The sequence below is a fragment of the Xyrauchen texanus genome, chromosome 3 (genome assembly GCF_025860055.1).
Source record: "Xyrauchen texanus isolate HMW12.3.18 chromosome 3, RBS_HiC_50CHRs, whole genome shotgun sequence".
Lineage (NCBI taxonomy): Eukaryota > Metazoa > Chordata > Actinopteri > Cypriniformes > Catostomidae > Xyrauchen > Xyrauchen texanus.
The window spans coordinates 14,004,984-14,028,845 of NC_068278.1; the positions used below are offsets into that span (position 1 = coordinate 14,004,984).

The 23,862-nt window shown below is 35.9% G+C and overlaps 1 protein-coding gene across 9 annotated transcripts in view; it reads left to right on the plus strand.

Moving 5' to 3' along the window:
- Positions 1 to 23,862, plus strand: part of gtf2ird1 (GTF2I repeat domain containing 1) — a 47,691-nt gene that overhangs the window by 3,616 nt on the left and 20,213 nt on the right. For all 9 annotated transcript variants that reach the window (XM_052098550.1, XM_052098593.1, XM_052098557.1 and 6 more), the window contains exons 2-3: positions 19,510 to 19,639; positions 19,727 to 19,868. In XM_052098550.1, the coding sequence (XP_051954510.1) occupies positions 19,514 to 19,639; positions 19,727 to 19,868 (268 nt within the window). In that variant the 5' untranslated portion in view covers positions 19,510 to 19,513. The remainder of the gene's footprint in view (positions 1 to 19,509; positions 19,640 to 19,726; positions 19,869 to 23,862) is intronic.

A 23,862-nucleotide genomic window follows, 5' to 3' on the forward strand; every position in this document is an offset into this window, starting at 1 on the left:
CACTTGTTGCAAATGCACAAGGTGCTCATACATTCTCAAAAAAGAGCCCTTTTCCTCTTCAAAGCACACATTATGTGCAACCGCTTCCCTATAGTGAGCGACGCATTGTATCATATGGTCTTCAAACCAAATTGCCCTCTGTCCCATTACGTGGACGTGTGGTGAGCCCTAATTGGCTCTTCAGAATGGGTGCAAAAAATTATTGAACATGGTTATACGATCCAATTTGCATGCCGGCCACCCTGTTTCAACGGCGTACTGTCTTCCACGGTTTTGTCCGAAGACGAGCCCGTGTTATGCGCCGAAATACACAATCTCATTGAGAATAACGTGATAGAGATTGTGCCAAATTGTCAAGCACAAAAGGGGTTTTAGAGCCGTTATTTTCCTGTCCCAAAGACGGCGGACTTTGGCCAATCCTGGATCTGAGACATTTAAATCGCGCACTTCAAAATTCTAAATTATTTCTCAGAAACGGATATTATCGCATGTATGCCCACGCGATTGGTTTGGGTCGATAGATCTGAAGGATGCGTACTTTCATATCCAAATTGTACGATACCACAGGATATTTTTGAGATTTGCGTTCGAGGGAACAGCATATCAATTACAAGTCCTGCCCTTCGGACTGTATCTGGGTGCTACAAGCATACGTTGAGCTTACCTGCCAGTTCAGACTGTCTGATCAGCTCTTTATATGCTATGGAGGACGCACAAAAGGAATGTCCATCTCCAAGCAAAGACTTTCTCACTGGATTGTCGATGCAATTACCCTGGCTTATGAGTCGCAGGGTCAGACTTGCCCAGTTGGTGTTAAAGCACACTCAACTAGAGGCATTGCCTCCTCAAGGGTATGGAGGAATGGTGTGTCCTTACAAGACATATGTTTTGAAGCAGGATGGTCCACTCAAAACACATTTGCAAGGTTTTACAACCTAGAGGTAACGTCTCTCTGTTTAGAGGACTTGCTATTCATTGGCTATATATATATATATATATATATATATATATATATATATATATATATATATATATACTTATGCCCTTCCCTTTATGTACGGGCTCCCCATCATTTACACAACCTGCATTCAGGCCGTTATAATTACCATAAAGTCACAAGCACTTCATTATAAATAAACTCCCTTCCCGACTGGGTTCATAAGGAGTTAATTTATACTATATGACTATAGTTCATATATTCGTTATGAGTGCTCTCCTCCTGGCCATCAAGAGGATCAATCACTGCGGCATGCTCATGTCGGTTGCAGTTCCATATGACTACGTTGGCATGTTTCCTCTCTGGGAAGTTATGTTGTGTAGTGCGGCGTGATGGGATTATGTTCCCCATATGCGTAACTACACAATGTTGTGTACTGAGTAGTAAGGGAAAGTCTCGGTTACTTAATTAACCTCAGTTCTCTGAGATGAAGGAAATGAGACATTGCGAACGCTAGCCGCGCTACAAGACTCAGATTTCTTGTGTTCCTGTTTTTATAGCGGTCAGTTTTGTGACAAAACATGCAGGTCACAAACACTATAGCCAATATTATAATATTGACGTTATTGTAGAGAGGTTTCAAATAGGTAGTTATAGAGGGATTAATGGAAAGGAACCGGCTTGACAATATAAATAATATTTAAATTATAAACTTAACCAAAAAGACAAACACACATACAGGTGTTGGACAGCTGTCTGTAAATCTGTCTCTCTGTCGCACCGCCTTCGGTCGGGCCCTTATCCCTCTCGAGGGCTAATTAGGGCCCGCCTTCTGCCCTCCGCCCTTCCACAGTTGTGTATGAATGCTACGCAATGTCTCGTTCCATTCGTCTCGGTACTGAGGTTATGCACATAACGAGATGTTATCTGTTGACATCCAGTTTTCACAGACCCGCCGGACACAGCACGGTAGTTCACTAGGTAGACCGCAAGCTATTTGCTGTGCTGCGTCTAGATGCAGAAGAGAAGTTGAGCCCTTTGTAGCCGTGTGGGACACTCAGAACTCACAAAAAACATTGAAATGCCATTTATAAACCCATTTATCTACACATTTGTTTGCAATATGGGTATGAAGAAACATTAAATAATTTAATGAAAAAGACTTGATTAAAGTTACACATGCAGTGACAGATGCACAAACACTTTCTGTTTTCTGTTGTGGTTTGAGTTCCATTCTGTGTTAATAACCATTTGAATGTAAATGCAATCTTCCTCCTCGTGTAAATTTGATTTCATGATGATAAAGTTTGTAATAGTTCACAGAGTTTAACTTCTGATAAATATTTGATAGTTTATTACCATTATCACAGATAAAACTCAGAGTGGGAATCTATAGAACTTTATTTACTGAATATAGCTGCAGCTTTATTTGCTTTCAGTGGAAGCTCAATTTGAGTCGTTTGTTAAAGTTTCCCAGATGCGCATCTCACGCCCTGCAGACACAATATGAAACAAGCTTACCTGAGGGAGTAGCGGGTGGCTATAGTCTTCAAAATGATTAACTGTGTTTACTCAAGAAGTAACCGACTGTCCTGATGCTTAAGGGCATTTTACACAGTAAGTGGCAAGTGATTATCTTTTGCAATCTGGGCAGTATATAGCACAAGCGCAACAAGGCCAGTAAATGTTGCAGCAGCTCAGTGCAAGAGAGTGAAAACATGTATCTCTAAATGACATGCTTACGGTAAACATTGTATTCTGTGTTGCATGTAAGTGATAGTTAAACAAACTAAAACAACACCAACCAAATAAAATGGCTCTTATATCTACATAAAATAGTTTCAATATAACTTGTCCTCAATAACTGAGATTGGTGAGTAGAACTAGTTAATGAGAAATGTAGAAAAAAAAAGGTGTGCAAACCTGGTCTACCCAATGTCTGTAAGCTGGAAATACAATTTTAAATTATAAATCTGCTTTGGGTGTTTTATTTTGTTTAGTTTAAGATATTGTTTGCACAATTGTTTTGTTATTATCATCCAAATGTACAATCAAAATTTAGGCTAATAAACAAATGTTAGCCAAATGTGACTTCACCTCAACATTATGCAATCTGAGTTATTCAATAATTTTTTAATTACTCGACTAATCATCAGAATAATCATAATATTTATTTACTCAATTGTAATAATCGACAGTGACAACCCTAATTATTAGTGTTGGTTGATAAAACAAGCATACATTTTACTATTACTCACACTAAGTGTTATTTATTTTGATGGTTGAAACCGTTAGTATTACATTTTGGCATTCAACCCATACTGCATCGTTTGTGCTACCGACATGAATTATATAGGGTACTTCAATTTATAAAACTTGCTGAAAAATGGTTTGATATTGCTTTTCAAAGCAACTGTATATTGATGATGGGACCCGAGCCGTAAGGGTTCCAGAATATTATGTACATTATATATATTACATTATAGATTTGGAGGATTAGAACACCTTGTCAACTGCAATTCATAAACATTGCATAAACCGCACCGATAAAAATAGTTGTGAGCTGATACGGATATGTAATTATTACGAATTAATTCTGCCGATACTGATACCGATATCTGATTATTTAGAATGACTTCTGCTGATACTGATACCGATATCTGATTATTTAGAATGACTTCTGCCGATATTGATACGATAACTGATTATTTAGAGTGAATTCTGCTCGATACTGATAACTGATTATTTAGAGTGAATTCTGCTGATACTGATACCGATATCTGATTATTTAGGATGACTTCTGCCGATACTGATACCGATATCTGATTTTTTAGAATGACTTCTGCTGATACTGATACCGATATCTGATCTGATTATTTAGAATGACTTCTGTCGATATTGATACGGTATCTGATTATTTCGAGTGAATACTGCCGATACTGATATCTGATTATTTAGAATGACTTCTGCCGAAACCGATATCTGGTTTTTTAGAATGAATTCTGCCGATACTGATATCTGATTATTTAGAATGACTTCTGCCGATATTGATACGATATCTGATTATTTAGAGTGAATTCTGCCGATACCGATATCTGATTATTTAGACTGACTTCTGCCAATACTGATACCGATATCTGATTATTTAGACTGACTTCTGCCAATACTGATACTGATATCTGATTATTTAGAATGACTTCTGCTGATACTGATACGATACCGATATCTGATTATTTAGACTGACTTATGCTGATACTGATACCGATATCTGATTATTCAGAATGACTTCTACCATTACTGATACCGATATCTGATTATTTAGAATGACTTCTGCTGATACTGATATCTGATTATTTAGAATGACTTCTGCCAATATTGATATGATATCTGATTATTTAGAGTTAATTCTGCCGATACTGATACCGATATCTGGTTATTTAGAATGACTTATGCCGATATTGATATGATATCTGATTATTTAGAATGAATTCTGCCGATACTGATATCTGATTATTTAGAATGACTTCTGCCGATATTGATACGATATCTGATTATTTAGAGTGAATTCTGCCGATACCGATATCTGATTATTTAGACTGACTTCTGCCGATACTGATACCGATATCTGATTATTTAGACTGACTTCTGCCGATACTGATACCGATATCTGATTATTTAGAATGACTTCTGTCGATATTGATGCAATATCTGATTATTTCGAGTGAATGTTGCCGATACTGATATCTGATTATTTAGAATGACTTCTGTCAATACTGATACCGATATCTGATTATTTAGAATGACTTCTGCTGATACTGATACCGATATCTGATTATTTGGAATGACTTCTGCCGATATTGATACGATATCTGATTATTTAGAGTGAATTCTGCCGATACCGATATCTGATTATTTAGACTGACTTCTGCCGATACTGATACTGATATCTGATTATTTAGAATGACTTCTGCCGATATTGATATGATATCTGATTATTCAGAGTGACTTCTGTCGATACTGATACCGATATCTGATTATTTAGAATGACTTCTGCCGATATTGATATGATATCTGATTATTTAGAATGACTTCTGGCGATATTGATACGATATCTGATTTAGAATGATTCTGCTGATACTGATACCCATATCTGATTATTTAGAATGACTTCTGCCGATATTGATACGATATCTGATTATTTAGAATGACTTCTGCTGATACTGATACCGATATCTGATTATTTAGAGTGAATACTGCCGATACTGATATCTGATTATTTAGAATGACTTCTGTCGATACTGATACCGATATCTGATTATTTAGAATGATTCTGCTGATACCGATATCTGATTATTTAGAATGACTTTTGCCGATATTGATACGATATCTGATTATTTAGAATGACTTCTGCCGATATTGATAAGATATCTGATTATTTAGAATGACTTCTGCTGATACTGATACCGATATCTGATTATTTAGAATGGCTTCTGCTGATATCTGATTATTTAGAATGACTTCTGCGGATACCGATATCTGATTATTTAGAATAGCTTCTGCTGATACTGATATCTGATTATTTAGAATGACTTCTGCCGATACTGATATCTGATTATTTAGAATGGCTTCTGCCGATACTGATACCGATATCTGATTATTTAGAATGGCTTCTGCCGATACTGATACCTATATCTGATTATTTATAATGACTTCTGCCGATATTGATACGATATCGGATTATTTAGAGTGAATTCTGCCGATACTGATACGATATCTGATTATTTAGAATGACTTCTGCTGATACCGATACGATATCTGATTATTTAGAGTGAATTCTGCCGATACTGATACGATATCAGATTATTTAGAATGACTTCTGCCAATACTGATACCGATATCTGATTATTTAGAATGACTTCTGCTGATACTGATATCTGGTTATTTAGAATGACTTCTGCCAATACTGATACCTATATCTGATTATTTAGAATGACTTCTGCCGATATTGATACGATATCTGATTATTTAGAGTGAATTCTGCCGATACTGATACGATATCTGATTATTTAGAATGACTTCTGCTGATACCGATACGATATCTGATTATTTAGAGTGAATTCTGCCGATACTGATACTATATCTGATTATTTAGAATGACTTCTGCCGATACTGATACCTATATCTGATTATTTAGAATGACTTCTGCCGATATTGATATGATATCTGATTATTTAGAGTGAATTCTGCTGATACTGATACGATATCTGATTATTTAGAATGACTTCTGCTGATACCGATACGATATCTGATTATTTAAGAGTGAATTCTGTCGATACTGATACGATATCTGATTATTTAGAATGACTTCTGCCAATACTGATACCGATATCTGATTATTTAGAATGACTTCTGCCATGATACTGATGATACTGGATATCTGATTATTTAGAATGACTTCTGCATACTGATACTGATATCTGGTTATTTAGAATGACTTCTGCTGATACTGATACTGATACCGATATCTGATTATTTGGAATGACTTCTGCCAATATTGATATGATATCTGATTATTTAGAGTTAATTCTGCCGATACTGATACCAATATCTGATTATTTAGAATGACTTATGCCGATATTGATATGATATCTGATTATTTAGAATGAATTCTGCCAATACTGATATCTGCTTATTTAGAATGACTTCTGCCGATATTGATACGATATCTGATTATTTAGAGTGAATTCTGCCGATACCGATATCTGATTATTTAGACTGACTTCTGCCGATACTGATACCGATATCTGATTATTTAGAATGACTTCTGCCGATATTGATACGATATCTGAGTATTTAGAGTGAATTTTGCCGATACTGATATCTGATTATTTAGAATGACTTCTGCCGATACGATATCTGATTATTTAGAATGACTTCTGCCGATATTGATATGATATCTGATTATTTAGAGTGACTTCTGCCGATACTGATACCGATATCTGATTATTTAGAATGACTTCTGCCGATATTGATATGATAGGCCTATCTGATTATTTAGAATGACTTCTGGCGATATTGATACGATATCTGATTATTTAGAATGATTCTGCTGATACTGATACCGTCATCTGATTATTTAGAATGACTTCTGCCAATACTGATACCGATATCTGATTATTTAGAATGACTTCTGCTGATTCCGATACGATATCTGATTATTTCGAGTGAATTCTGCCGATACTGATACCGATATCTGATTATTTAGAATGACTTCTGCTGATACTGATATCTGGTTATTTAGAATGACTTCTGCCGATATTTATACTATATCTGATTATTTAGAATGACTTCTGCCAGTACTGATACCGATATCTGATTATTTAGAATGACTTCTGGCGATATTGATACGATATCTGATTATTTGGAATGATTCTGCTGATACTGATACCGATATCTGATTATTTAGAATGACTTCTGCCGATATTGATACGATATCTGATTATTTAGAATGACTTCTGCTGATACTGATACCAATATCTGATTATTTAGAGTGAATACTGCCGATACTGATATCTGATTATTTAGAATGACTTCTGTTGATACTGATACCGATATCTGATTATTTAGAATGATTCTGCTGATACCGATATCTGATTTAGAATGACTTTTGCAGATATTGATACGATATCTGATTATTTAGAATGACTTCTGCCGATATTGATACGATATCTGATTATTTAGAATGACTTCTGCTGATACTGATACCGATATCTGATTATTTAGAATGGCTTCTGCTGATACTGATATCTGATTATTTAGAATGACTTCTGCTGATACTGATACCGATATCTGATTATTTAGAATGGCTTCTGCTGATACTGATATCTGATTATTTAGAATGACTGCTGCTGATACTGATACCGATATCTGATTATTTAGAATTGCTTCTGCTGATACTGATATCTGATTATTTAGAATGACTTCTGCCGATACTGATATCTGATTATTTAGAATGAATTCTGCCGATACTGATATCTGCTTATTTAGAATTACTTCTGCCGATATTGATACGATATATGATTATTTAGAATGAATTCTGCCGATACCGATATCTGATTATTTAGACCGACTTCTGCCGATACTGATACCGATATCTGATTATTTAGAATGACTTCTGCCGATATTGATACGATATCTGAGTATTTAGACCGACTTCTGCCGATACTGATACCGATATCTGATTATTTAGAATGACTTCTGCCGATATTGATACGATATCTGAGTATTTAGAGTGAGTTCTGCCGATACTGATATCTGATTATTTAGACTGACTTCTGCCGATACTGATACCGATATCTGATTATTTAGAATGACTTCTGCTGATACTGATATCTGGTTATTATTTACAATGACTTCTGCCGATATTGATACTATATCTGATTATTTAGAATGACTTCTGCCAATACTGATACCGATATCTGATTATTTAGAATGACTTCTGCCGATATTGATACGATATCTGATTATTTAGAATGACTTCTGCTGATACTGATACCAATATCTGATTATTTAGAGTGAATACTGCCGATACTGATATCTGATTATTTAGAATGACTTCTGTCGATACTGATACCGATATCTGATTATTTAGAATGACTTCTGCTGATACCGATACGATATCTGATTATTTAGAGTGAATTCTGCCGATACTGATACCGATATCTGATTATTTAGAATGACTTCTGCTGATACTGATATCTGGTTATTTAGAATGACTTCTGCCGATATTGATACTATATCTGATTATTTAGAATGACTTCTGCCAATACTGATACCGATATCTGATTATTTAGAATGACTTCTGGCGATATTGATACGATATCTGATTATTTGGAATGATTCTGCTGATACTGATACCGATATCTGATTATTTAGAATGACTTCTGCCGATATTGATACGATATCTGATTATTTAGAATGACTTCTGCTGATACTGATACCAATATCTGATTATTTATAGTGAATACTGCCGATACTGATATCTGATTATTTAGAATGACTTCTGTCGATACTGATACCGATATCTGATTATTTAGAATGATTCTGCTGATACCGATATCTGATTTAGAATGACTTTTGCAGATATTGATATGATATCTGATTATTTAGAATGACTTCTGCCGATATTGATACGATATCTGATTATTTAGAATGACTTCTGCTGATACTGATACCGATATCTGATTATTTAGAATGGCTTCTGCTGATACTGATATCTGATTATTTAGAATGACTGCTGCTGATACTGATACCGATATCTGATTATTTAGAATGACTTCTGCCGATATTGATACGATATCTGATTATTTAGAATGACTTCTGCTGATACTGATACCGATATCTGATTATTTAGAGTGAATACTGCCGATACTGATATCTGATTATTTAGAATGACTTCTGTCGATACTGATACCGATATCTGATTATTTAGAATGATTCTGCTGATACCGATATCTGATTATTTAGAATGACTTTTGCCGATATTGATACGATATCTGATTATTTAGAATGACTTCTGCCGATATTGATAAGATATCTGATTATTTAGAATGACTTCTGCTGATACTGATACCGATATCTGATTATTTAGAATGGCTTCTGCTGATATCTGATTATTTAGAATGACTTCTGCGGATACCGATATCTGATTATTTAGAATAGCTTCTGCTGATACTGATATCTGATTATTTAGAATGACTTCTGTCGATACTGATATCTGATTATTTAGAATGGCTTCTGCGATACTGATACCGATATCTGATTATTTAGAATGGCTTCTGCTGATACTGATACCTATATCTGATTATTTATAATGACTTCTGCCGATATTGATACGATATCGGATTATTTAGAGTGAATTCTGCCGATACTGATACGATATCTGATTATTTAGAATGACTTCTGCTGATACCGATACGATATCTGATTATTTAGAGTGAATTCTGCCGATACTGATACGATATCAGATTATTTAGAATGACTTCTGCCAATACTGATACCGATATCTGATTATTTAGAATGACTTCTGCTGATACTGATATCTGGTTATTTAGAATGACTTCTGCCAATACTGATACCTATATCTGATTATTTAGAATGACTTCTGCCGATATTGATACTGATATCTGATTATTTAGAGTGAATTCTGCCGATACTGATACGATATCTGATTATTTAGAATGACTTCTGCTGATACCGATACGATATCTGATTATTTAGAGTGAATTCTGCCGATACTGATACTATATCTGATTATTTAGAATGACTTCTGCCGATACTGATACCTATATCTGATTATTTAGAATGACTTCTGCCGATATTGATATGATATCTGATTATTTAGAGTGAATTCTGCCGATACTGATACGATATCTGATTATTTAGAATGACTTCTGCTGATACCGATACGATATCTGATTATTTAGAGTGAATTCTGCCGATACTGATACGATATCTGATTATTTAGAATGACTTCTGCCAATACTGATACCGATATCTGATTATTTAGAATGACTTCTGCCAATACTGATACGGATATCTGATTATTTAGAATGACTTCTGCTGATACTGATATCTGGTTATTTAGAATGACTTCTGCCGATAGTGATACTATATCTGATTATTTAGAATGACTTCTGCCAATACTGATACCGATATCTGATTATTTAGAATGACTTCTGCCAATACTGATACCGATATCTGATTATTTAGAATGACTTCTGCTGATACTGATACGATACCGATATCTGATTATTTGGAATGACTTCTGCCAATATTGATATGATATCTGATTATTTAGAGTTAATTCTGCCGATACTGATACCAATATCTGATTATTTAGAATGACTTATGCCGATATTGATATGATATCTGATTATTTAGAATGAATTCTGCCAATACTGATATCTGCTTATTTAGAATGACTTCTGCCGATATTGATACGATATCTGATTATTTAGAGTGAATTCTGCCGATACCGATATCTGAATATTTAGACTGACTTCTGCCGATACTGATACCGATATCTGATTATTTAGAATGACTTCTGCCGATATTGATACGATATCTGAGTATTTAGAGTGAATTTTGCCGATACTGATATCTGATTATTTAGAATGACTTCTGCCGATACGATATCTGATTATTTAGAATGACTTCTGCCGATACTGATACCGATATCTGATTATTTAGAATGACTTCTGCCGATATTGATATGATAGGCCTATCTGATTATTTAGAATGACTTCTGGCGATATTGATACGATATCTGATTATTTAGAATGATTCTGCTGATACTGATACCGTCATCTGATTATTTAGAATGACTTCTGCCAATACTGATACCGATATCTGATTATTTAGAATGACTTCTGCTGATTCCGATACGATATCTGATTATTTCGAGTGAATTCTGCCGATACTGATACCGATATCTGATTATTTAGAATGACTTCTGCTGATACTGATATCTGGTTATTTAGAATGACTTCTGCCGATATTTATACTATATCTGATTATTTAGAATGACTTCTGCCAGTACTGATACCGATATCTGATTATTTAGAATGACTTCTGGCTGATATTGATACGATATCTGATTATTTGGAATGATTCTGCTGATACTGATACCGATATCTGATTATTTAGAATGACTTCTGCCGATATTGATACGATATCTGATTATTTAGAATGACTTCTGCTGATACTGATACCAATATCTGATTATTTAGAGTGAATACTGCCGATACTGATATCTGATTATTTAGAATGACTTCTGTTGATACTGATACCGATATCTGATTATTTAGAATGATTCTGCTGATACCGATATCTGATTTAGAATGACTTTTGCAGATATTGATACGATATCTGATTATTTAGAATGACTTCTGCCGATATTGATACGATATCTGATTATTTAGAATGACTTCTGCTGATACTGATACCGATATCTGATTATTTAGAATGGCTTCTGCTGATACTGATATCTGATTATTTAGAATGACTTCTGCTGATACTGATACCGATATCTGATTATTTAGAATGGCTTCTGCTGATACTGATATCTGATTATTTAGAATGACTGCTGCTGATACTGATACCGATATCTGATTATTTAGAATTGCTTCTGCTGATACTGATATCTGATTATTTAGAATGACTTCTGCCGATACTGATATCTGATTATTTAGAATGAATTCTGCCGATACTGATATCTGCTTATTTAGAATTACTTCTGCCGATATTGATACGATATCTGATTATTTAGAATGAATTCTGCCGATACCGATATCTGATTATTTAGACCGACTTCTGCCGATACTGATACCGATATCTGATTATTTAGAATGACTTCTGCCGATATTGATACGATATCTGAGTATTTAGACCGACTTCTGCCGATACTGATACCGATATCTGATTATTTAGAATGACTTCTGCCGATATTGATACGATATCTGAGTATTTAGAGTGAGTTCTGCCGATACTGATATCTGATTATTTAGACTGACTTCTGCCGATACTGATACCGATATCTGATTATTTAGAATGACTTCTGCTGATACTGATATCTGGTTATTATTTACAATGACTTCTGCCGATATTGATACTATATCTGATTATTTAGAATGACTTCTGCCAATACTGATACCGATATCTGATTATTTAGAATGACTTCTGGCGATATTGATACGATATCTGATTATTTGGAATGATTCTGCTAATACTGATACCGATATCTGATTATTTAGAATGACTTCTGCCGATATTGATACGATATCTGATTATTTAGAATGACTTCTGCTGATACTGATACCAATATCTGATTATTTAGAGTGAATACTGCCGATACTGATATCTGATTATTTAGAATGACTTCTGTCGATACTGATACCGATATCTGATTATTTAGAATGACTTCTGCTGATACCGATACGATATCTGATTATTTAGAGTGAATTCTGCCGATACTGATACCGATATCTGATTATTTAGAATGACTTCTGCTGATACTGATATCTGGTTATTTAGAATGACTTCTGCCGATATTGATACTATATCTGATTATTTAGAATGACTTCTGCCAATACTGATACCGATATCTGATTATTTAGAATGACTTCTGGCGATATTGATACGATATCTGATTATTTGGAATGATTCTGCTGATACTGATACCGATATCTGATTATTTAGAATGACTTCTGCCGATATTGATACGATATCTGATTATTTAGAATGACTTCTGCTGATACTGATACCAATATCTGATTATTTATAGTGAATACTGCCGATACTGATATCTGATTATTTAGAATGACTTCTGTCGATACTGATACCGATATCTGATTATTTAGAATGATTCTGCTGATACCGATATCTGATTTAGAATGACTTTTGCAGATATTGATATGATATCTGATTATTTAGAATGACTTCTGCCGATATTGATACGATATCTGATTATTTAGAATGACTTCTGCTGATACTGATACCGATATCTGATTATTTAGAATGGCTTCTGCTGATACTGATATCTGATTATTTAGAATGACTGCTGCTGATACTGATACCGATATCTGATTATTTAGAATTGCTTCTGCTGATACTGATATCTGATTATTTAGAATGACTTCTGCCGATACTGATATCTGATTATTTAGAATGAATTCTGCCGATACTGATATCTGCTTATTTAGAATGACTTCTGCCGATATTGATACGATATCTGATTATTTAGAGTGAATTCTGCCGATACCGATATCTGATTATTTAGACTGACTTCTGCCGATACTGATACCGATATCTGATTATTTAGAATGACTTCTGTCGATATTGATACAATATCTGATTATTTCGAGTGAATGTTGCCGATACTGATATCTCATTATTTAGAATGACTTCTGTCAATACTGATACCGATATCTGATTATTTAGAATGACTTCTGCTGATACTGATACCGATATCTGATTATTTGGAATGACTTCTGCCGATATTGATACGATATCTGAGTATTTAGAGTGAATTCTGCCGATACTGATATCTGATTATTTAGAATGACTTCTGCCGATACGATATCTGATTATTTAGAATGACTTCTGTTGATACTGATACCGATATCTGATTATTTAGAATGATTCTGCTGATACCGATATCTGATTTAGAATGACTTCTGCAGATATTGATACGATATCTGATTATTTAGAATGACTTCTGCCGATACTGATATCTGATTATTTAGAATGGCTTCTGCCGATACTGATACCTAGGCTATATCTGATTATTTAGAATGACTTCTGCCGATATTGATACGATATCTGATTATTTAGAATGACTTCTGCTGATACCGATACGATATCTGATTATATAGGATGAATTCTGCCGATACTGATACGATATCTGATTATTTAGAATGACTTCTGCTGATACTGATACCAATATCTGATTATTTTGAGTGAATACTGCCGATACTGATATCTGATTATTTAGAATGACTTCTGTCGATACTGATACCGATATCTGATTATTTAGAATGATTCTGCTGATACCGATATCTGATTATTTAGAATGACTTTTGCCGATATTGATACGATATCTGATTATTTAGAATGACTTCTGATATTGATACGATATCTGATTATTTAGAATGACTTCTGCTGATACTGATACCGATATCTGATTATTTAGAATGGCTTCTGCTGATACTGATATCTGATTATTTAGAATGACTTCTGCTGATACTGATACCGATATCTGATTATTTAGAATGGCTTCTGCTGATACTGATATCTGATTATTTAGAATGACTTCTGCCTATACTGATATCTGATTATTTAGAATGGCTTCTGCCGATACTGATACCTATGTCTGATTATTTAGAATGACTTCTGCCGATATTGATACGATATCTGATTATTTAGAGTGAATTCTGCCGATACTGATACGATATCTGATTATTTAGAATGACTTCTGCTGATACCGATACGATATCTGATTATTTAGAGTGAATTCTGCCGATACTGATATGATATCTGATTATTTAGAATGACTTCTGCTGATATTGATATGATATCTGATTATTTAGAATGACTTCTGCTGATATTGATATGATATCTGATTATTTAGAGTGAATTCTGCCAATACTGATACGATATCTGATTATTTAGAATGACTTCTGCTGATATTGATACGATATCTGATTATTTAGAGTGAATTCTGCCGATACTGATACGATATCTGATTATTTAGAATGACTTCTGCTGATATTGATACGATATCTGATTATTTAGAATGACTTCTGCTGATACCGATATCTGATTATTTAGAATGGCTTCTGCTGATACTGATGCTGATATCTGATTATTTAGAATGACTTCTGCCGATACTGATATCTGATTATTTAGAATGGCTTCTGCCGATACTGATACCGATATCTGATTATTTAAAATGACTTCTGCCAATCTGATTATTTAGAATGGCTTCTGCCAATACTGATATCTGATTATTTAGAATGGCTTCTGCCAATACTGATATCTGATTAGAATGACTTCTGCCGATACTGATACCGACATCTGATTATTTAGAATGACTTCTGCCGATACTGACACTGATATCTGATTATTTAGAATGACTTCTGCCGATACTGATATCTGATTATTTAGAATGACTTCTGCCAATACTGATATCTGATTATTTAGAATGACTTCTGCCAATACTGATATCTGATTATTTAGAATGACTTCTGCCGATACTGATACCGATATCTGATTATTTAGAATTACTTCATTAGACTGAAGCATTGTCCTTGCTTTGTCGAGTTTTAAAGGTTCTGTAATGATTTTTTCATGGAAAAGTATGCAAAAAATGTTCCTACTCCCTTAATATATAATGAAATTAGTTTCCTGAGATATCTCACTGTTCTCTGTGACAGCTGTAGACTTTGTAAACATTAAACGAATATGTGTCCGCGAACCATGGACATTGACGCTTTTCACCTGTCAATCATTTTGCTCGTTCTCATAGTGTTGTATTTGAAGTGGATCATTGAGGCTTTGATTCATAATGTTTGTCAGTTGAGAATCCTCAGGAAGAAACAGTGTTGCTCTTTTGCTCTGTTTTGGTTTCAAAATTATCTTTGGAGGGCAGGGTTTTTGAACTAGGGGTGTGGCTAAACCAACAACTCGGTCTCGTCAAAATTTCAGAATGCTAAAATCACTTACAGCACCTTTAAGGTGAGTAATCAATGCAGTTAAAAGATTTAAGAATTGTTCCACCTCATGAAATTCTATTGTCAGTCTGCTGTCAGTATTGTGGTCCAATTCCAAAGTAAGAGACATTAGTTTCACATTCAGCTTGAGTTGTAGGCTAATTGTCTGACACATTATTCCACCCCCTATTGATTGACAGGAAATAGTTGGCCCCTGATTATCTGCTGTTTTTAAACAATCGGCTGATACCAATGATTGACCGATACATCAGTGCATCGCTATTTGTTTTTATTTGGTAATTTGAATTATTTAGAAGCAAACTAGAGATAAAGGATGTTCATATCATTTTCATGACATTGTTCATAAAATTAGGCTACACTCACGCAGAGCGATCAAGCTTTGAGATGCACCAGGATTGATGGGAGGCTCTTTGCTTTCCCGTATTTACTGGAGAGACACACTCAGACAAGTAAGAGTAGTACTAGGCTCTCTCTGTGCAGTCTGTGGTTTTGGCTTTGCCTGGAGGCTGGGATAATGGCTCCCAGTGTCTGGAGAGATTAAAGGCCAGAGCTGCATTGTTCACATGCTTCGAGATTAGTTTCCAAGGAAACGGATTGCGGTTGCCATGTGAACACAAGGCCTGGAATTAGGATTGCATTATTTATTTATTTATTTTGCAGGCCATATTTTCCATCGCTGCTGATTTTGTTTGTTTTTTCTGTTGAAACTTTCTTTTGAATTTGGCTTGTTGTAAATCCTAAACCTAGGCTGGTCTATTTACAAGTTCATAGCATTTTAGTTTAGAGGTCAACATGGCTGAAATTGAGATTGGATTTGAAGTCGGGATGTCTGTTGTGGGGGATGGCTAAAGTATGCTTCCAAGGAGAACAAATTAAGGATGAAAGGTTTTAAGGCAATAATCTGAGCCAGCTTTAATTGGTTGACAAAGGCTTATTATAATTAGCTACTTTCACATATGTGTGACGGATTTCACTGTATTAGCACAGAGGAGGGTATTACTATCACTTTCAAAAGCTTCTTATAGGTTTTTCCATCCTTCAATACATCTTGAACAGCTAGAAATATTTTCAAAAATTAATGGGGAACATGAAACCTACTCCCTACTTTATATTAATTATAAAACTATCAATTGCAATTAGCTGTTATTGTATTCTCATTATTTTGTGGTCTCTACTAACAATACAATTACAAAGGTTTACTGCAAAAGCTAAAAGTATATTCTTTAGACATGTGCACAAGTACCTGAGTTCTCGAGTATGTCCTCGAGCAAATAATGATCGATAATGAAAACACAGTAATTGTATGTTTTTTCTACCAATGTGATCTTATAAGTATTCAAAGGTATTCTTACATAAACTGTGGTTCTAGTTCTAGCACATGTGCTTACTTTTGCATAGACACTGAAACGTTCAATACTGACATATTGACAGCATCTAAAATGCAAATAATTTTACATATGAACCACTTTAGAGACATGCAAATGTTTATGAATCCTTATTGAATTCATGAAATTAATTGTTTGTTTTTATTGTATTTATAATCAGTGAGATTAATTAAATGTACAATTCCATCATGATAATTCAGCACAGTTGACACATTTATCTAGTTTGATAATTTTTTATTCTGTTCTGTGTGATTTCTGATGTTATATTCCACACGTTTCAAAGGATTCCATCGCTTTAACCAAGAAACTGACTAATCGTTTAATCATTACAAAATCAATGAGGTTTTTTTGTTTGCTATGGGAAATGTTTACGTGTCAGATAATGTCAATACATACATATTGTACGTTTTAGCATCTTTTTTAAAAATATATAAACATTTATATTTGTGTTTATGTTACGTACAAATTCTTATGAGTAATGATGAGCTCAGGCTGTACATTCTTTAAATGGATACCTTGAAGTCTGACTGGTTTGTGCTTAACCCTCTGTTTGGAGAGGATTTCAGGTCATGCACACATAACTTGTTCTTGCATTCAAAAACAGCTAGACATAGCGCAGCTGATGGAATTGAATGGAACAGAATGTAAGGGTCTTAAAGGGAAAGATCACGCCAAGGCTAACAATTTAAAATTTGAAATTTGAATTTTCGTCGAAATTAAGATTAAAATGCACATTCGAATGCGAAAACTGTGCATTCGAATTTTGGATGTGTGCCAAGCAAAATGGCAAAACTACAGTTTTTTACACAACATAGGCGTATCAAGACTTTATAGGATTAAGTTATTTTTAACTTGACATGGCATCTAAAAATCACAGTGCTTGTGCACTTAGATGCTGAATAAACAAAGAAACAAAGGGAAAAGATCAACAATGTTTATTTAGCGCATGTTTACGTAAAACAACATAATAAACTGGATGGGTGCAAAAATGTTTAGTGTGAACAGCCCCTTAGATGCAATGGGTTTAAAAATGCTTTATCAGGAAAGGAGTTCCCTCCAGGGGGATTGTCCCTGTAAGAGAGTCACTTTTGATAAAAGCATCTGCCAAATGCATAAATGTACAGGTAATTGTCTTGAGATCTTCGTGTTCTGTTCCATTCGGTTGTGCTACATTTGTTTGAACAACCCCTGGGCTGAGAGTCACCACAGAGTTTAGCCAAATACCACCACTATCTGGGAATATTGCTACCATACATACAGCTCTAATGAATGAAAATCACTGTGGTATCACCATTATTATGACGCTTGAGTCTGTGTAGAACTGTGGTACCTGTTTAACACCATGTTAAGGGATAGTTCACCCAAAAATTAAGATTAGTTAATCATTTACTCACCCTCATGCCATTCCAGATGTGTATGACTTTCTTTCCTCTACTGAACACAAACAAAGATTTTCAGCTCTGTTGGTTCTTACAGTGCAAGTTAATGGTGACCAAAACTTTGAAGCTCCAAAACCACATAAAGTCAACATAAAACTCCAGTGGTTAATTGATGAGAGAATTTTCATTTTTGGGTGAACTATCCCTTTAACATGTCAATTAAAGCACATGAGCCCGGTTGACAGCCCTAGTTCATTCAAAATTGTAATGTTGACAGCACTTTTGGTGCGAGATGCTGAAAAAACAACACTAAGTAATGCAAAGACATGTGTGAAAGACACAATATTGTAGATATGAAGACTCAAAGACTTATACTTATTTATCTGTTGCATACTCAAGCAGTCCAGTATTCTGTTCAGTGTTTTTGAACTGAACTCTGAAAAGGCTCTTATTCAACAAAAAATAAATCTCAAGGTCAGTGTGTTAAAGCATTCTCCTTTCTACTTCTTTACCTGCAGAAGAATGGCACAGATACGAAAGCTGGGCTGTGATGGGATCAGGACAAACTCTCGACCAGAGATCAAAGTTCCACAAGTATCAGCCAGACAAGAGATCCTCACCAGCCTTGTGTCTGCTCTGGACTCTGTGGTAAGACTGCAGTCTGAGTTTACAGATACTGACAGTGTTTATGCAGCATTGTGTTGGTGGATGACTTGAAGAGGAATGTGTTTGCAGTGCTCTGCCATGTCTAAACTGAATGCTGAGGTGGCCTGTGTCACGGTGCATGAGGACAGTGTCATTGCCGTGGGAACAGAGAAGGGAAGAATCTTCCTTAACTCCAGAAAGGAAATCCAGACAGACTTCCACAAGTTCTGCAGTGAGTCAGTTGCTTTCATTTCTAAAGAACGGTAGAATATGTAAAATGTCTCACTATGTTGAAGTTCTTAATAAGGTAAATAATAACTCATTATTGTGGATATCTCATTACATCTCAATATAAAAATCAGTGCAGTTTGCACTGCTCTATTGACAGTCTTGTTCACTGCAGAGTTTTTCTTACATGAAGACCTACAACGTATGTAATATGCTAGGGGTGGGCAGTATGACCAAAATCTTATATCGCTAATAAATATTATAACAAGATAAGGCTATATAAATAAATATATACAGTAGCTCTGGAAAACAAATAAGGCACAACTGTAAAATTATCAGCTTCTCTGAATTTTCTATTTATAGGTATGCGTTTGAATAAAATGAACATTTTGGTTTTATTCTACAAAGTACTGACAACATTTCTCCCAAATTCCAAATAAAAGTTTTGTAATTTAGAGCATTTATTTGCAGAAAATGACAACTGGTCAAAATAAAAAAAAAAAGATGCCGTGTTTTTAGACCTTGAATAATGCAAAGAAAACAAGTTATCTTTTTAAACAACACAATACTAATGTTTTAACTTAGGAAGAGTTCAGAAATCAATATTTGATCAATATTCAATCTCAGTTTTCTGTCACAATTAGTTGATGAGATGAAACTGGAGACGTAGGATCTATTTGCAGGCTTTAATAAAAATGATGACAGTGAAACAACAAATGGAAACAAAAAAAACTAACAAAGGAATGCAAAAACTAGAGGGTATATATACAAACAAGTACTAATGATTGAATGGAAAACAGGTGAGAACAATGAGGAACAGATGGCAGTGATGAATGCAGTGCATACTGGGTAATGTAGTCCGGGGGAAACACTTCAAAATTAGAGTCATAGGAAACACGAGGGAGACAGACTGTGACATAACCCCCCCCTTTAAGGGGCAACTCCTGGTGCCCCAAAGATAGTTGAAGAGGGCAGGAAGATACTGGTGAGGAAGGGGATACAGAAGATTACCAGGTAGCCAGGGAGGAAACCCCAGGGTAAGGATTGGGTCTGGAGGTCTGGGGGGCTTCCTCAGGGTAGGGACTGGGTCAGGAGATCTGGGTGGCAGACTCAGGGACTGGGTCAGGAGGTCTGGGAGGCGGCCTCAGGGCTGGGATAGATTCGGGAGGCTTGGGAGGTGGCCACAGGGTCGGGACTAGGTCAGGAGGCCTGGGTGGTAGCCACAGGGCCGGGACTGGGTCAGGAGGACTGGGAGGCAGCCACAGAGGTAGGACTGAGTCAGGAGGCCTGGGAGGGACTGGGTCAGGCGGCGGAGCCACTGGATGAGGGGCGGGCAGAGCCAAGGGGAGTCTCTGGAGGAGCGGGCGGAACTGTTGAGGAGGAGTCTCTGGGGAGCGGGCGGAACTTCTGGAATACTAGTCCCTGGGGGAGCAGGCAGAACCGCTGGAAGAGGAGTCTCTGGAGGAGCGGGCGGAACCACTGGAAGAGGAGTCTGGGGTAGCGGGGGCAGAACTGCTGGAGTCGTCGTCTCTTGGGGAGCAGGAGGAGCTGTGGTAGACGCTGAGGGCAGAGCCAGGAGAGGCTCGATAAAGGCAGGTGGAGCCTGGAGAGGCTTGACGAAGGTAGGCGGAGCCATGAAAGGCGGCGCTGGGGAAGGAGGAGCTGTGGGAGGCTCGAAGGGAGAAACCATGGAAGGAGGAGCTGTGGGAGGCTCTAGGGGAGAGGCCATAGAAGGTGGAGCCATGGGAGGCTCAAGGAGCAAAGCCACGGAAGGCTCGAGGGGCGAAGCCATGGAAGGTAGTGCTGTGGGAGGCTCAAGGGAAGAAGCCATGGAAGGCAGAGCCGTGGGAGGCTCGACGAGAGCTGGCAGCAACTGGGGAATGACCTCCGTGGTCGTGAGCACTGGCAGCGACTGGGATATGACCTCCATGGTCGTGAGCACTGGCAGCGACTGGGGAAAGATTTCCACCAAATTTCACTGTGGCTGTGATACACTGTGGCTTGAAAGTCTCTCCAGGTCTCCGTCTAACCATTAGACGACCAGGTGGAGGATTGGTGATGATCTGGGGGTGCTTCAGCAAGGCTAGAATTGGGCAGATTAGTCTCTGTGAAGGATGCATGAATCAAGCCATGTACAAGTTTATCCTGGAAGAAAACTTACTTCCTTCTGCTCTGACAATGTTCATCAACTCTTGAGGATTGGTTTATCCAGCAGGACAATGCTCCATGCTACACAGCCAGGTCAATCAAGGCGCATGAATATTATGATTGAAAATCAGGGTTATTCCACCAAATATTGATATCTGAAACATTAGTATTGTGTTGTTTAAAAATGTATATGAACTTGTTTTCTTTGCATTAATCAAGGTCTGAAAACACAACATCGTTTTTGTTATTTTGACCAGTTGTCATTTTCTGCAAATAAATGCTCTAAATGACAATATTTTTATTTGGAATTTGGGAGAAAATTTGTCAGTACTTTATAGAATAAAACAAAAATATTCATTTTACTCAAACACATACCTATAAATAGTAAATCCACAGACACGCATACACAGACACGCATGCGCACTGGGCTTCAAATCACTTGGAATCAAATAATAACAAGTTATTCGCATTAATGCTCTAACAAGGTGGCAACACTCACATTTGAGCAGTTGCTGTCAAGAAGAATCACTAGAAGAAATGTAATCGCCGGCAAACAACAAGGTGACGAATGTGGAAACAACAACAATGGATGTGAACATCAAGAAAACTTGTGTGAGGAGAGAACTGCATTTGTATTACTCCAGTCTGAAGGAATATAAAGACATCTTTATGGATCTAAACTCCTGAGGAGAAATAGTCCAGTATCTCATAGTAGTCGCAGCGCAAAGGAAGAATATAGTCATATGAAGTACACTTTGACAGGCTCACTGTACGCAAAAGCTAAACTGAATTATACTTTGGGCTTTATTCAGTCACCATCCACTGTCACTACATCTTATTTTTTTCTCCATACAATGAAAGTAAATGGTGACTGAAACTAACATGCCATTGGAACTAGCTGATTTATTTGTGCAGATTTTGGAAATACAGTTTGATACAAAGACAAGATTATTGATTTGATTTATTCATCAGTATGGATTGGTTTACCAATTCTCAGCTACATGTTAAAGTTAATAAAATGGTGCAGGAATTCCCTGCATTAAGAATGTAAAACATCCTGGTAAAATTGTGTGCAATACACGCAATCCCATGCCAAATTTCAGGCACTATGGATGTTTTCAAAATCAATGCAATGAATAATTTTTATTTACCAATTAACTTCATACAAAGTGCATTAAACATGAAAAAAAAAGAAAAATCTCAATCAATGTTTGGTGTGTCAATTATTTGCCTTTAAAGAGCACCAATTCTCTTGGGTACACTTGCACACAGTTTTTCAAGTTTGTTTCAAGCATCTTGGAGAACTTGCCACAGTTCTGTGTATTTAGGCTGTCTCAGTTGTTTCTGTCTCATCATGTAATCCCAGACTGATTCAGGCTCTGTGCGGACCATACCATCTGTTGCAGGACTCCTTGTTCTACTTCTATTCTTTTCTGTTTGCAAAAGCAATGTTTGAGAATCTAATATTGACATTTCCTATTGACACAGTAAAGCGGAAGATATAAATAAACATTTTAAGATAAAAGTTTTTTATTTTCATCAATACGCATTGTACTATGCATATTGATGAAAACAAAACAATCTGGTATCAATGTATGCAGTTAAACTAATATTCTAAGCTTAGTTCAGTTAATACTATCAGTGTTCCATCATTTCCAATTGTTGCGTCCCACTCTTTATTTACATATTAAAGCATGTTTTTATTTTATTGCTCTCACATATAAATGATGTGAAGCAGTCCTATTAGCCATATGGCTACATCTGCCTTGATATAAGTGGTAGAGCTATAGACACATTTTCTACTGTCAATGGTATAAACTGTCAAAATACACATATAATAGGACAAGTGA